Genomic DNA, 16,011 nt, shown 5'->3' on the forward strand with positions numbered 1-16,011 from the left:
AAAATCCAAATTTACTGATTTTGCTTAACCTTTTAAGTTGTAAACATTATTTTGGTGAGTTGTTTTGACATAATAATGTTATTATTGTGTTTAATTTAAACTGATTGATAACTGATAACTAATTGATTTAGGACTAAATCCAAGTTGTAGTAATTTAATGAAAGTGGCTTCTTAGCTTGAGAATTTTTTCTCCATCTTGAGTTCAGGATTTCAAGTCCTCTTCCCTACTCACTGAACTTACTTCAGACAGTTCAGACTGTGTGTTAGAAGACCTGAACATAATCTCATTGGGACAACTTAATTTTATATAGTATTGTCTACTGAAAAACTTATATGGCAATTAAGTACATTACACTTAAAAATCCTCTAAATAATGTGGAAAAACTAATTGGAAAAACATAATTTTATAAGTAATCAACTTAAAAACTTGTATTTATGCTACTAACTATTGTGTAAGTTATAATTAGAAATATATTGATTGTAGAGGAAACACTAATTCCCCTGACTTTTTTGGTTCAACTTAATTTCATTAGTTGCCACAATTCAATTTTTTCATTAAACCAAAACATTAGTTTTGAGTGTGTATCACTGATTTTACTATTACATGTTCTATATTCAGTGCAAAGTCACTCTATTGATCATAATCTTAGAGTTAACCAGACACAGACACATCAGATCTTTAAAAATTTATCTTTCAGAGTCTTTCAGAATAAGGAATTAACCCTTTGATAGGGGGCCGGTGATCAAAGGGTACAAAGCTAACATTGGGCAGAATATGCCTGCTAACAGCAGATGATATTTGACTTTGACCATAGAACAAACACTGTGTGGAATTTGAGTGAACCTCTTGCTTTTTCATACCTCCTCGACAACTACTCAATGTCATGGACCGCAGTGTGTTTGGATTACTCCACTGTGTTTGGGAGATTTTTATGAACTGTGAAGAAAATTTCATTTTCTCTTTATCTGTCTTTTTTTTCTAGTGTGCCGAATAGCCTGCCACAAGAAATGTGAAGTCAAGGTAAGAGTTAAACCATTGTGTTTGTAAAAGATCACACACTCCAAACAAAATGGGAAATTATTTGCAAATTTTTTTATGGACACATCAGATGTTCGTTGGTTTCTACATGGAAAAGAACATGAGAAAAGCTCCTAAACTATCTGTGCCTGGTTGCATAAACCGCCTTAAGTTTCAACCTTAAGTTTGTCCTCTAAGCAAATATTTCTCTAAGCTATGGGATTCACTTTAGGAACATTGCATGAAGCCTCTTAGGTTTTCCTCTTGTCTAAGTACTTTCACGGCAGATACTGTCATAACACCTTGTCCTAACTGCATGTGAGCATCAGACGCCACATTGCTCCATCTGTCTGTCTCTGTCTGACTGCTGTGATTCAGTGTCTGCATCAAAAACTACTGGAAAGGACGCCTCACTCTGTCTGATCAGAGCTTTAGTGATGACTGGATCTTGAATCGCTTAAAAAATAGATAATTATTATCATACAAGCTCCAAATATTTTATTTAGTCACAGGGAGAAAAAAGTGGTGGAGGATCGCTCCAGTGTCAAACCACTTTCACTGTGGAAAATTAGGAACTGGATTAGGATTTTGGACAAGAAATGACGATGATGAATGTGAATTTTAACATTTATCTGGCTGGTAGATGTAATAGGGTAATTTCTCATCCTGCAACACCGGCCAGCTTTTCACTTCAGATCAAACTGGATATGCAACTACTCCAGTAAAAGGTGAGTGAGAACTTACTCCCAAATTTGTACTTTTCAAACAGAAAACACACATTCTATATTGTGATATTTAGGTGTTTCCTACTGGAAATTACATACAATAAGGCCAGCAGTTTACTGTCGGTTAGGGCATTCTCATAGAGAACGCTGATTTTGCTCATGTTGAGTGCAGTTTGAACAAGGTGTGATGCAACACAAGTGGATTCCAGTTCTCATGGTTACGCTCCACTCAGCATTCTCCAATTTGTACCAGACAGAATTATTGTCAGTAGCTTAGCTAACACACTTCTAGCTCCTTCAAAAAGGACAACAAAGAGAAACAAAAAGAAAAAGATGAGAATGTTCTCAGAGAATATGGAAAACACAAGAACAGAATCCAAAGTCAAATTAACCAGCAGCCATATCAAGTACACAAGCAGAACATGTGGCAAGAAGTAGTTTCACTGATGAAATCACTGTGAGAAATCTGCTGTGAAACCAACCGAAATATGAAAATTTTACTGTGACAGCAAGAAAAATGAAAACTTCAATAAAAACTTGTGAGTTTCACTAAAAACTCATGTTAATATATGAGACAATTGTGTCATTGTCGATGTTTGGCTAGCTAGCTACAAAATTGCTAGTGCTACTGATCAGAACAAATGAACCCATGGACATACATCACCACGATAAAAACTACTTAAAATGACAGAAACCATGTTTGGGGAAACCTGTACTTTGAAGTCTTAGTTTTGCCCATATCCTATTGACATTGGGGGAGTGGTACTGCAGCCAGCCACCAGGGGGTGATCAAGAGGCTGTGCTTTTTAGGGAGCTCTCATGTTGTAATATAAAAATATTACTGTGACAGCAAGAAAGGAGAAAACCTTGACAAAAACTGGTGACTTTCACTAAAAGCTCATTAAAGTATGAGACAGTTAATGTTTTGCTAACTAGCTTCAAAGTTGCTGGTACTAACATCAAATCTATACTCTCACAGTATCTAATGAGTTTTCCCTATTCTGAAAAATGTGTCTTGGTGTCTCCTCCTCTTCTTGAGTCATCATAAATTTTTACATTGTCTTATGTTCCACAAATGATCACTTTAAGGAACTGTTATAGGTCCCTTAACATGTTCTGAGAAAATTGGTCACTGAGGACCTTCTGGAAAAACGAAAGGGAATACTTAAGTAGCTAAGGACATGTATGTAGGGTGATTAAATAGAGAAAAAAAAAACTTTAATCTCTAAGGAAATCCTTTGAGAGTTTTTATGGAATGCATTTTTCCTAAGGCATCCTTAGATAAAAATTGTGCTTTACTGCAACCGGGCGCAGAGCTTATCGGGAGAAAATATATGTTTTAAGTGGAGTCAGCTACTCTTCTGTGTGTGTGAGTGTATATACATGCAGATGTCGTGGTGGGTGGAGTTTGGGGAGTTTATGTTTTGCAAAAAAAAAATCTTAAGAATGTCTAAACAACTCCACTTTGTACCAGAATGTGTTTATATTGGACAAAACTCTTCTTGGAGTCTTGGAGATCACCCCTGTGTCTAAAAATAAAAGACCTCTGGATGGAGCCATCGTTTGATTCATCTTGTTTTGGAAAGTCACAGAGTACGTAGAAGAAAGTGGGAGGGAGAACAGAGGAAGGGTGGTCAGAGAGAGAAGGTTGTGTGTTTTGTGTGTTTAAAGGTACAACTACTGTGAGAGGTTTACAGGAGGATTTGCACACTTGAGGATGAGAACACACACATATACAGTATGTGTGCACACCTATGTATATACATACTCTTCATCTGGTATCCATTATTGAAATGGGTGCTACTTGCCAGCTTAGCCCGATACCTCTTTTAGTCTCAGGAAATGCCAGGGGTGCAGGGCAGACAGGCCAGGCTAAGTATGAGGTGGGAGGTGGGGGCAGGACCGGCCTCAAGTGGAAACTTATCAAACAAAATGGCTGGAACGATAAGCCCAGCCCACGCCACCTCTCTTATTTTTCTTTGCATTGCAATATTGTAACTTTCACTGTTGAAAGTGCCAGGAGATTTGAATGGTTTCACACTAACCGGATCAAAAAACTCCCGGTTCAGATCGTATCACAGTTTTGAGTCAGGGTTTGGATCATTTTTTGGATCAACAAAAAAGAAAATAGTGGTGGGATTAGGGTTAAATTATTTTAAAAATGCACTTGTCTTTAATCTTTGTCTGTCTGTAATTATCACCATAGTTATGTAAGGTAATAATAATGATAATAGTAATGATAATGGTAATAATATTAAAAACTTCAAACTTATACAGTGCTGTACTATGTATATACTATACATATATTAGATCATTATACACTGTACAGTATAATACACAACTACGCTCTGTAGTCTGGTTCAATGTCCCGCCTACAGCACAGCACATCTGATTGGTCAGGAGTCATGAGTCAATCAATCAGCAGACACACTGTGTCACAGACGTCGTGAGACAGAGCTGCACTGGTGAGCAGAGAGGAGCTGTGTAGAAGTTAAGACAGCTGATATCACCAAAGTTTCAATGAACATCAAAGTTTTATGATCTGTTTCTTTGGTGATAGCAGAGTTACATCAGTGAAAAAAGTTATGGTCTGGATTTCACTCAAGGCGATGTGACGGCTTTTAAATCAGTCGCTCTTCACAGAGATGCGCTGCACACAGCAGCATCTGTCCTGTCTGTTCACTGCAACTCTGCATTGAGATGTCGGGTATTATATCTTATACAAAAGAAACAGTGACAGTAAACCTATGATGCTCACATGTTCCTGGAGATGGTGCAGGATGTGTCCAGTGAGATTCATCAGGATTGGTCAACGGCATCTTGAGGGTTATGAGCAAATTCAAAATGGCCACTGAATATGGCACTTTAAATTTGGTCAATACTTGCCCCTACAGCATGCACATGGACACTGGTGAAGTTCTGCCCCCAGAGTTTTCATGTGCACATTTGAAACATTGCCAGCACTCAATGTAGGTCAGCCTCAAAATGCTTTGGTACATCTTTACCTGAACATGGCCTGAAGTTGACCACTGAGTTCTATGATGCTTGGTCAAATATTGAGTTGCGAAGATCATCAGAGTGAGTCCCATAATGCTGTGTACCCGATTTAGTGGTCATACAGTCTAAATCTTTTGCTCATTTCCTGTTTTCACTTTAGGCTTCTTAGCATAAAATCCATCATGCACATTTTATGGTCCAGGGTATGTTTTTGTAAAGCACATTGAGCTATACTTTTGTGTCCAGTTTTAAGACAAAACCACTTATGGCATGAGGGGAATGGCCCTTCCAAAGTTGCATTTTTGGGCTGTGATTATAGTGCCACAAAGAGTCTCTAACCACTTATTATTGATTTGTGCCCACTGTAGATCTGCTGTGATTTGTGTGTGAAGCACATTAATCAAAGATAGTCCAGTTTAATATTTTGAGACAACTTAATACCAGTCAGTGTGAATGTGATTCACCAAATGGATAAGTCATACATAATTTATTTATGCATGAAATCCTCAGTAAGACTCGTGTGTGAACAGGACTTATTGAGGATGAATATGTAGGCAAAGTATACGGTGCTGGTGCTGATGTCCTTTGTCCTCTGTGTTCACAACAACCGATTCAGTGTTTAATGCTCCTAATGAATAATAAAGTGTGATGTGTGATGGCATATGTTACATACTTGTTGATACCATTTGAATTTCAGCAAGTCAGAGGTCAGATTTGTGGGAGGAGACAATCAAGGAGCCCAGAACACACTCCCAGCAGCTATATATACAAAACTGATACTTTCCATCTCCAAAAATCACAGCAGCATTTCCTTTTGTAAACATTTCAACTCAAAATGTCATAGCTCTGGCAGGAAGCAATTTGCTAACAAGCCTGAGATGAAAAACAAGGGAGTGACCAAGACAGGGTCAAGCTTGATCACTATCTGCCCTCAGTCAGGCCTGAGAGACTGTTGGGTACATTTTTATGAATTATTTATTTTAAAAAATATCAGATAAAGCTCTTTTCAATGTACTGTCACTCATATATGATCTTACATGTGAAGAATTTAAACTCCTGATAATAACTCTTAGCTGGGACAGCACACAAGTACACACTACAGTTATAAATCTCTGTCTCCAGATAAGACTAATATGTGGCCCATTTAACCTGGCAACTGCAGACAAATGGTCAGACCTGTGTGTGTGTGTGTGTGTGTGTGTGTGTGTGTGTGTGTGCTCACAACTGGCTGTGAAAAATACCTTGAAACTTGTCAGTAAGATTTCACTCCTGGGTGATGACAGGAGTGTATTAGATCAACCTGGAAGTTGGGACAAGAAGGATTTCAAGGTCAGTTTTTCCAAATTCTTGCACATAGGTTGTGAATGCCTTTATCTCTCCATGATTCTTTCACACGTCTTCTTCCTTTGCTCAAATGTAACCAATTTATATAAAAAAAACACAGTGGCATATCTGGGACTTTCCCACTATAATACTGCTGTGAGAGCATTAAGGAAAGGTAAAACCTTACACTACTTAAGAGCTCTCGATCTCCTCACGCTAATTTCAGTCGAAGACATACAGTGTACTGTATAGTATAATAGCCAGTCCCTCCAGGATTTTGCTGTTTTTTTCTGATTGTGTGGCCGTAAGGTCTCTGGTGCCTGTCGCGGCAGCAATCTCCGAACCCGGTGGTGGACACCAGAGGTAAGGGATGCCGTCAGGCTGAAGAAGGAGTCTTATCGAACTTGGTTGGCTCGTGGGACTCCTGAGGCAGCCGATGGGTACTGGCAGGCCAAGCGCGCTGCGGTCCGTGTGGTTGTGGAAGCAAAAACTCGTGTATGGGAAAAGTTCAGGGACGCCATGGAGGAGGACTATCGGTCGGCCTCGAGGAAATTCTGGCAAACCGTCCGGCGCCTCAGAGGGGGGAAGCAGTACCCTGCCAACACTGTTTTACAGTGGTGGTGGGGAGCTGTTGACTTCGACTGGGGATATTGTTGGATGGTGGAAGGAATACTTCGAGGATCTCCTCAATCCCACTGACACACCTTCCGTAGAGAAAGCAGAGGCTGGGGACCCAGAGGTTGACTCATTCATCACCCAAGCTGAAGTCACTGAGGTAGTTCAGAAGCTCCTCAGTGGCAAGGCACCAGGGGTGGATGAGATCCGCCCTGAGTACCTCAAGTCTTTGGATGTTGTAGGGCTGTCTTGGTTGACACACCTCTGCAACATCGTGTGGCAGTTGGGGTCAGTGCCTCTGGACTGACAGACCGGGGTGGTGGTCCCTCTATTTAAGAAGGGGGACCGGAGGGTGTGCTCCAACTACAGGGGGATCACACTCTTCAGCCTCCCTGATAAAGTCTATTCCAGGGTACTGGAGAGGAGAATTCAGCCGATAGTCGAACCTTGGATCCAGGAGGAACAATGTGGTTTTCGTCCTGGTCGTGGACCACTGGACCAGGTCTATACCCTCCGCAGGGTGCTTGAGGATTCATGGGAGTTTGCCCAACCAGTCCACATGTGTTTTGTGGAAGGCATTCGACCGTGTCCCTCGTGGCATTCTGTGGGAGGTGCTTTGGGAGTATGGAGTTCGGGGCCCTCTGCTAAGGGCCGTACGGTCTCTGTATGACCGGAGCAGGAGCTTGGTTCGCATTGCTGGCAGTAAGTCAGACCTGTTCCCGGTGCATGTTGGACTCCGGCAGGGCTGCCCTTTGTCACCGGTTCTGTTCATTATTTTTATGGAAATAATTTCTAGGCGCAGTCAGGGGCCGGAGGGAGTCCAGTTCGGGGACCACAGGATTTCATCTCTGCTTTTTGCAGATGATGTTGTCCTGTTGGCTCCTTCGAACCAGGACCTTCAGCTTGTGCTGGGGCAGTTTGCAGCCAAGTGTGAAGTGGCTGGGATGAGAATCAGCACCTCCAAGTCCGAAGCCATGGTTCTCGACCAGAAAAAGGTGGCTTGCTCCCTCTGGGTCGGAGGAGAGGCCCTGCCTCAAGTGGGGGAGTTCAAGTATCTTGGGGTCTTGTTTACGAGTGAGGGGAGGATGGAACGCGAGATTGACAGATGGATTGGTGCGGCGGCATTGCACCAGTCTGTCGTGGGAAAGAAGGAGCTGAGCCGAAAGGCGAAGGAGGGAGGGAGGAGGGAGGAGTAGAGCCGCTGCTCCTCCACGTCGAGAGGAGTCAGCTGAGGTGGCTTGGGCATCTATATCGGATGCCTCCTGGGCGCCTCCCTGGGGAGGTGTTCCGGGCATGCCCCACTGGGAGGAGGCCCCGGGGAAGACCCAGGACACGCTGGAGTGACTATGTCACTCGGCTGGCCTGGGAACACCTTGGGGTCCCTCCGGAACACCTGGAGAAGGTGTCCAGGGAGAGGGAAGTCTGGGTGTCCCTGCTCAGACTGCTGCCCCCGCGACCCGGTCCTGGATAAGCGGAAGACGATGAATGAATGAATGTGGCCTAAAATGCATCATTTCACAGCAGCCTTGTAAAAAATTGTGATGTATGTTGTAATTTTATTAGGGGTATTTTGCATTGAATTTGCTGGTGCAAGATCATGTTGCACAAATTGTATTTTTTTATACAGTTCATTAAAAATCAAAGGCATCTTATTCCAGAGAGAATAAAACTGCACTGTGTTCTGGATGTTCTGAGTGTAAATGAAGAAGTGCATCTGGAGGTGAATTCCACAAGAAGCAAAATCTTTTTGAAGGTTAAACTAGAAAAAAAGTAGTAAAAAACAGTAAATAATAAAACATTGAGTTGGTTCATTAAGATGTGCATGTATAATGTTTTTGCAGGGGACTGATTGGTGTAACTCGTGGGAGGCTACAGTGTTGGACAAAATCAAAGGCTGTACAGAATTTAAAAGGATTGGTTGAATTGGGTGTGCTATGGACCAGTGGAGGTCCCTGGACCACCATTTGAGAACCACTAGTCTACAGCAGCTACACTGTTTTGTTCATTGAACCCTAGGCTTTTGTTTTGCTCAGTTGTCACTCCTTTTATTTGAGTCAACCCTTATTGTTGTATGTTATTTTTAAAAATTGATTTAAAGTGTAGAATTGCACATGAAGTAACTAACTGTGACACTTTTGATCATGTGACCTTGACAAACAACACTTCCCATTTTCTGGACAAATGTGGATTATAGATCCTGACTGAGTGATTGAGAGTTAAGAAAAACGTAACAAAAACATATCGGCCATTTTTAGCATAACAAAAAATATAACAGTAACTTTAACTTTTTTGTTTTATGTCTAATATGGCTGGGCAATATATCGAAATGTTGATTTTGTGATATAAAAATAGATATAATTTTAGATTTTGAATGTTATTATGTAAGGGATAATGTACAGTAAGCAGGTCATTATTTTGAAATAAACCCCAAAAGGATGCAGGACTCAATCTACTGCAATCTACAGCCACACTGCTATGTGCCACTAAATCCTACACACTGGTCCTTCAAATTGAGATTAGGAGGAAATATGCAAAAATGCAGCCTAAACTTAAAAAATTTAAATCTAAACTACAACTATCTACTACATCAGCCCCACTGATCCACGGGTCAGGGTCTAATGGGTTGGTAACACTTAAAGTCAGGAATAAGCTGAGGTGCTGAGTACAACATATTGGGTTTCACTGATCCTTGGTTGCCTGTCAAGTGTGTTTTGAGAAGGAAACTACCATGTTCCAGCATTAATGAGGAAGGAGGTCTGAGAAAGCAAAGTGTAAGAACATGAACACACTCTCACTGCATGAGCTTTTCATTCTCCGCTTCAAAATGATGAAGCACTTGTTTTCATTTTTACCACCCCCTGAAATTCTCAGAATGCATGTTTTCGATGTCTGGAGCACAATCACATGTTTCTGTGTGCTGGCTGACTTCCATCATATGTGTGTTTTTGTTATTTCAGATTTGTTATTTGTGAGCCCTGTAGTTCCTGTCATTGAGGACAACATGTTTCAGTTAGAGCTTTGTTGCTAGCTGCTTGCCGATGGATATGTCCTCATTTTGCTCTTCATATTTGCCAAGTGACAAACTGCTTTGCTCTTTTGTATAGCTAAACTTGGTCTTAACAGTCTTAATGACAGTGGTGGACTTAAGTTGTTTGAGAGACAGGGGGAAAAAAAATAAAAAGGGCAGAAGCTGTGTGCAGCGGCACACCAGAGCACCGAAAGTATTGATGCACTTATCTCATTTGTTCACTGGAAGGGCACTCTAGAAGACACTTTATTACATTTTGCCCACTGAAAGGACACTCCTAAGGCCACTATATCATGTTTTGTTGACTGGGAGAGAACTCTAGGGAGCCTTTCACATTTGGTCCCCTGGAGGGACACTTTAGAGCAGACCTATTCAACTAGCGGCCCCCGGGCCAGATACGGCCCTTTTGAATTTTTCTATGGCCCGCAAGACTGCCGGTAAATCACGATTACATGTGTGTCATACATGTGATAAAATAAAATAAAGGTACTGTATTTTCTGCACTATAAGGCGCATCGGATTATAAGGTGCACCTTCAATGAATGGCCTATTTTAAAACTGTTTTCATATATAGGGCGCACCGCATTATAAGGCGCATAGAATAGAAACTACTGTAGTGGCTGGGGTTGCGTTATGCATCCACTAGATGGAGCTGCGCTAAAGGGAATGTCAACAAAACAGTCAGATAAGTCAGTCAGTTGTTGAATTCTCTTGCTGCTGCTCTGTTCCCATGTTCTTCTGCGTGACTGATAGCCTTGAGTTTGAACTCTGCGTCGTAAGCGTGTCTCTTGAAAGGTGCCATTTTGGGGTCTTTATACACACACAAGTGGTGTGGGACTGGAATTCCCCTTTACCGTTTTTACCGCTGTTACTTCAGCGACGCCCCCTGACTACGGTAGCCATAATTAACCAATATTGATCCATATATTAGGCGCATCGGATTATAAGGTGCACTGTCGGTTTTTGAGAAAATTAAAGGCTTTTAGGTGCGCCTTATAGTGCGGAAAATACAGTAGCCTACATCTCTGAGCTTACCCGAGCCATTCAGGCTCAACGGTTCTGATCTGACTTGGATAGCTCTACATCAATGTTATGTCACACCATGCACCTATATGCTGAGCAGGGGTGTGCTGTAATTGGCTGCCACGCTTGCTCTGCACTTGCACTCAGGGCTCGCGGATGAGAGAGGTAAGGTTTGGTTAGCTAAGCTAACGTCGTGTTACAACATGTCGCTCTCAAAACCCAAGAGACGGAAAGTTGATTTTGAAAATCGGCAGTTCCAGGGCGAGTGGACGGACAAATATTTATTTACTTTACCTGCTGCGACGAGTAATAAACCGGTCTGTTTACTGTGCAATGAATGTATATCTGTCATGAAAGAATACAATGTGAAGAGGCACTACAAGACAAATCATGGCTTGTTTTATTTATAGAGGGTTAGGGACCTTGGTTAAAAAGCTCCATATGTAAAAGCATTAAAGTGAAAGAAAAGGAATATGTGTCACTAGTTTATTTCATGTATATATCTACTAACATAAGAGTTATTTTTATCCATTAGTTGACAAATATTCTGTGTGGCCCACGAACCCCCAGTGATTTTCCTATTCGGCCCACTTGGTATTGAAGTTGAATAGCCCTGCTTTAGAGGGCACTTTATCCTGTTTTGTTGACTGGAAGGGCACTCTGGAGGGCACTTTATCACATTTTGTCCACTGGGACGGGCACTCTAGAGGGCACTTTACCATATTTCATCTATCATAGGTGCATAAATGTGAGCACACTTGCTACAATTGCCCCCCATCCCTTGAGGCCACCAGTGCTTAATACCACTGTTTCTTAGAATAGACTTTAATGAGGAAGTTAGACAGTAGATTTTGATGATATTCAAATCACTCAAATTAATAATTTGTGTTTGCTAGCGGTAGATACACCTGTGCATTTGTGATTGATTGCCTTTACCTTCTTCTTACCTTGATGTTCCTGTGTTTAAATAAGCAGGCATTCTGTCAGTGGCAACCACTCCCCAACATTTTTAACATTTCTGAGCAATCATCTGGAGATTAAAAGTCCTCCTGCCGTGTGGCTGAGGATAAGGCAGACCATCTATCTTTTACTATTTATTGCCTCCAAGTCTTTGACACGTCCAAACACCTGCTTCCACACATGTGAGGGGCATTTTTGTGAGAGAACATCGGGTTTGCAGCTGGCCTTCCTTCACCTGTTGAGCATGACTTGTGTAAGGTTGCAGTAACTGTTTAGTCACAAGGAACCGGTCTTTAAAAAGACCATGGGCCATTATCAGCTGGTAACATTGGCTGCGCAATGTATCAGTGGGGTTCTACTTGAAACTGCTGTTTTTCTATGATCAGTAATCCAGTAACCTAAAGTTTCAATCAATTTACAATGATGTAAAAGAGAAAAAAAGCTGCATATCCTCACATTTGAGAAACCAGAGCCAGACAATGTTGCATGCCAGCAGTGTGACTCTAGGGATGGCAAGGTCAGTCTAGTCAGTTGGTCAGTTGATCTGGTCAGTTTTGTCCAGGCTGAAGTACCTTAACAAGTGCTGAATGTATCACCATGAAATTTTATGGTCCCCGAGAGAATGAACCCTAATGACTTTGGTGATTCCTTGGTTTTGAGTGAACTGTCTTGATGCCTGTTGAATGACTATTGGATGTTTGACCAAAGTGGTGCATCCTGGGCGTTACAGAGTTGTAGCATGGCTGTAGCCTCTTTCACTTGTTATTGATTGATTTTCTGTTGTTGTCAGTTGATGGATTACTGACCCAAACTGCTACTTTAAACTTATAGTTTTTATTAGGACTTTCACAGCATTGGACCCAGGAAATCATTTGGTCCTCACACTCCATTCTGTCTCATATGGCCTTTTCCTTCAGCAGCAGCTGTCAAGATCTTTTGGCATGGTTAACCTCATCCTCTATTCCACCGACGTCCTTTAGATTCCACGTTGCTAAAGGGTTGATTTATCACACCGGCATTAATTGGAAGCTTTGGAAGCTGTGTCACCGCTGCAAAGCTCCAGCAAAGCTTTTTCAAGATCATATAGATTTTATAGTTCTATAGGTTTAGCCCTGTTGAGACCAGGCATGACAAATTTCAGTTTTTTGCTGACAATAGCAGAGGGACTGTAAGTGTTTTAACTTTCATGTCTGTGCAGTGGTCATGCAGCTCCTCTCAGACTTTATTCCTCAGACCTTTGTAAGACTTGATGACATGTACTTTTTAAAGTTAAAGTTTGTTTACATTTACTACTTGTCTAATGTGTAGATTTTTGGACATAAATATATTCACAGCCCAGACTTCCTCGTAGATAATTTACACCAGAGAGTGAGATAAAGTTGCCATTAACAGAAAGAGGCAACACATTGTTCTTTGACTGTGAGTGCAGGATGCATAACAATACCCCAAGTGAAGTTTCAGAGAGGTCAGCCTGGTATTGAATCCTAGTAACAACATTAACAACTTCCTTCCTTTTCCATGTGGTGGCGGTGGCTCTGTGCATAGTGAGAAATGGGAGTTACAGTAGGAAGGGGAGCAGTGGGAGGGGGAGTAGCCCCTTTAAAGAAAGCCTACATTAAGTAATGTCGAAGTCATATGGCTGCGACAGACTGGGGACAAACATGAATGGATGGGGCTGGGATGATAATCACAATATTCCCTTTGGTCTTTGCCATGGTAACTGTGTGTACTGTATTTTCAAGTAAGCAGCTTCTAGTGTGATCAATTGCAGAGCTGGCTAACTGAGGCTAAGTGAATTAGCAGTCACAGGACAGAACACATGCTCGCTCCTCTGCCCTCTTTCTTATGACAGCGAGCATTTGCGGGAACACGACAACAACATGAGCATGTTGTAAATCATATGGCCTCTAATTTAAAAGCTTTTACTCAATTAGAAATTGTGTTTCTGATTTTAATTCCATCAGGACTTTAAATTTGTTTCATACTGTATGGGTGAAAATGCCTCACTGGATCTAAATATCTGCAGTCAAATGAGTTATATTTAGAGATGGTTAAAGTGATGTAGGGAGAAAGAAAAGACAAATTTAAAGGAGAAATATAGTATTCAGAAATGAGCACCAGAGCCATAAATGGTATATTGAATAAGTTGAATCCCTATTAAATGCATAATGAACAGTTGAAGTGATTTGTTTTCCTCCACCCCTTCCTTCCCAGACTTAAGCTCAGGCAGGTTGCCTGCAGGCTGCACAGACACTCAACCTACATAAGCACAAGATTAGGGCAGCATTATACTTTACAATTACGAGTGACAACAAGTCCTACACTGCAAGTTGATCAGCTGTTAATAACTTTGCAAACTGTAAAGCTAAGCCTGTTACCCTGAAAGTAAATTTGCTCTGAGAATACACATTGTGGAGCTGGAGTTCAGTGACTGCACAATGTGACCATTCTAAACATCTACTCCTTCTAAAATATTATTGATGAATTCTTAGAAACAGACACTTACTTATTCTGTGAACATTCAGCATTAATTTGAACTAAAAAAAATTGATGAGATTGGTGAAAATTAACCAAACCAGTAAAGCTGCAGACTGTGAAACCAAAACATTGAGCAGAACAATGCAAAAATGCTCCATAGATGTTTTTTTGTTTTTTTTGGAGTAATTTTCATATAAATGCTTTCTAGTAGGGACTACTGGCAGCTGTGGGCATGGTCTTAGGTGTGACGACAGCAGGAAACATCCATGGAAGCATTGATCTGATTGGTTGAAATTAGCCCATGTTAGATGTGATAGACGGTGTGTTTTTTTTAAAGGGCCTGTCCTTTTCCAAGAAGTTTCTAAGGTCGACTTCCCAGATGGTGATGTCTATCAAACCATCTGTTGTGTCAAGTTACTGTTCTCTTGCATACATGCACCAAGAATTGCGTGCAAACTTCAGATACCCAGACCCATATTGCTAACTATCACCACCCTAGCCTAGCATAGCTATTACTATCGTCTATGACTTAGTGGGTAAAACACAGTGATATGTGACAAAAATACTCATCTAGCATGCCCCGTGGCTACTCGGAGGAGGAGACTAGAGATTGTAGCTGAAATAGCCAATAGTTCTTTTGTAACACCAGTGACATCACTGCGACATCACTGGACGCAGGAAGAAGAACATCCAGAGATTTGCAGCAGGAGAACTCAGCTTTTTTAGTCAATATAGCCCACAATGAGGAATTTAATGCTTCAATTGCCTATATGTACCATCAACACTGACTGGACATTCACATAAAATGTGCCAAATTTTCCCTTTAACATAAAAAAATAAAAAGTGCAGCTGTAACGACCTTCTAAAGAAAAGATGATGTTGTTTTGTTAAGCTCAAATATGAGTTTAACAATTCTGGCTGCGAGAAGCAAAGCAGTGTTTCCTGATCTGATGATCTTCATGAAACCCAAAAACAATCTGTCAGCTCTTATTGTCCCAGTGCGTGAGTGAATGGATTACACAATGAGTGGTGGCTTATGGCCATGTATTTAGTAAGAGCATGGTAGCAACATGTGCATAGATACAGCAGAGAAAACAAACAGGAACGCCCAGCCTTTAACATGATGGAGTAATCAAGAGCTGCTGGAAAGAATGTCAACAACGGGCCAAGTGCACACAAGAAGGACGGAGATGGAAGGAAAAGGTGAGGGGAATAACTTCGTAGAACCTACAGTTGCATAAATTATGTACAATTTAATTTAATTGCCGTATAAAACTTGTTTTAAAGCTTTATTTTGTTTTTGAGGAACAGTTGCTGAGCATGCACCTTTCTTTCCGGCATCACTAAGCTTTCCTGAAAGCTACAACAGCTGTGAGTGAAATGCCTCACTGGAGGACACATCCTCATTACATGCTGTAAGAGTTCTGAGACTTTTTTTTTGCTCAAGTTCCCCACCCCATATATCTCCAAGCTGTCTTTTGATTCAAAGTGACAACTTTTCTGTCTCATGCCTGCTTCCACTGTGTCTGAGCTCCTGCTGATTTAATCGCGACCATCCAGGAGAAAAATCCATGTACGCTGCATGGGCGTTGGTGAAACGTTCCACGGGGCGCTGGGGGACAGCGATCTGCTCGACTCTGCTGTTTCTTGGGAAAGCCTGAGTCAGACTCATGAAATTGGACCTCTCCCAGACAGCCCTCTCTGTGTCCTCCCTTTTACTTTCTGTCTTATTCTCTGTTTATCTTTCATTTGAACTCTTCCTCTGTCTGACTACTTGTTGTTTCTTCTTCTGTCTTCCCTTCTCTGCATTGATCTCTTGATCTGTTCCTGTTTGGTTATTGCTC

The 16,011-nt window shown here is 41.4% G+C and overlaps 1 protein-coding gene across 1 annotated transcript in view; it reads left to right on the forward strand.

The window, feature by feature from the left end:
- The window catches only part of tns1b (tensin 1b), a 311,171-nt gene that overhangs the window by 124,499 nt on the left and 170,661 nt on the right, over nt 1–16,011 (forward strand). The window contains exon 3 of the mRNA XM_084724224.1: nt 984–1,021. Coding sequence (XP_084580350.1) covers nt 984–1,021 — 38 coding nt within the window. The remainder of the gene's footprint in view (nt 1–983; nt 1,022–16,011) is intronic.

Source organism: Lutjanus erythropterus, chromosome 8, assembly GCF_056507025.1.
Source record: "Lutjanus erythropterus isolate fLutEry1 chromosome 8, fLutEry1.hap2, whole genome shotgun sequence".
NCBI classification, from domain to species: domain Eukaryota; kingdom Metazoa; phylum Chordata; class Actinopteri; order Lutjaniformes; family Lutjanidae; genus Lutjanus; species Lutjanus erythropterus.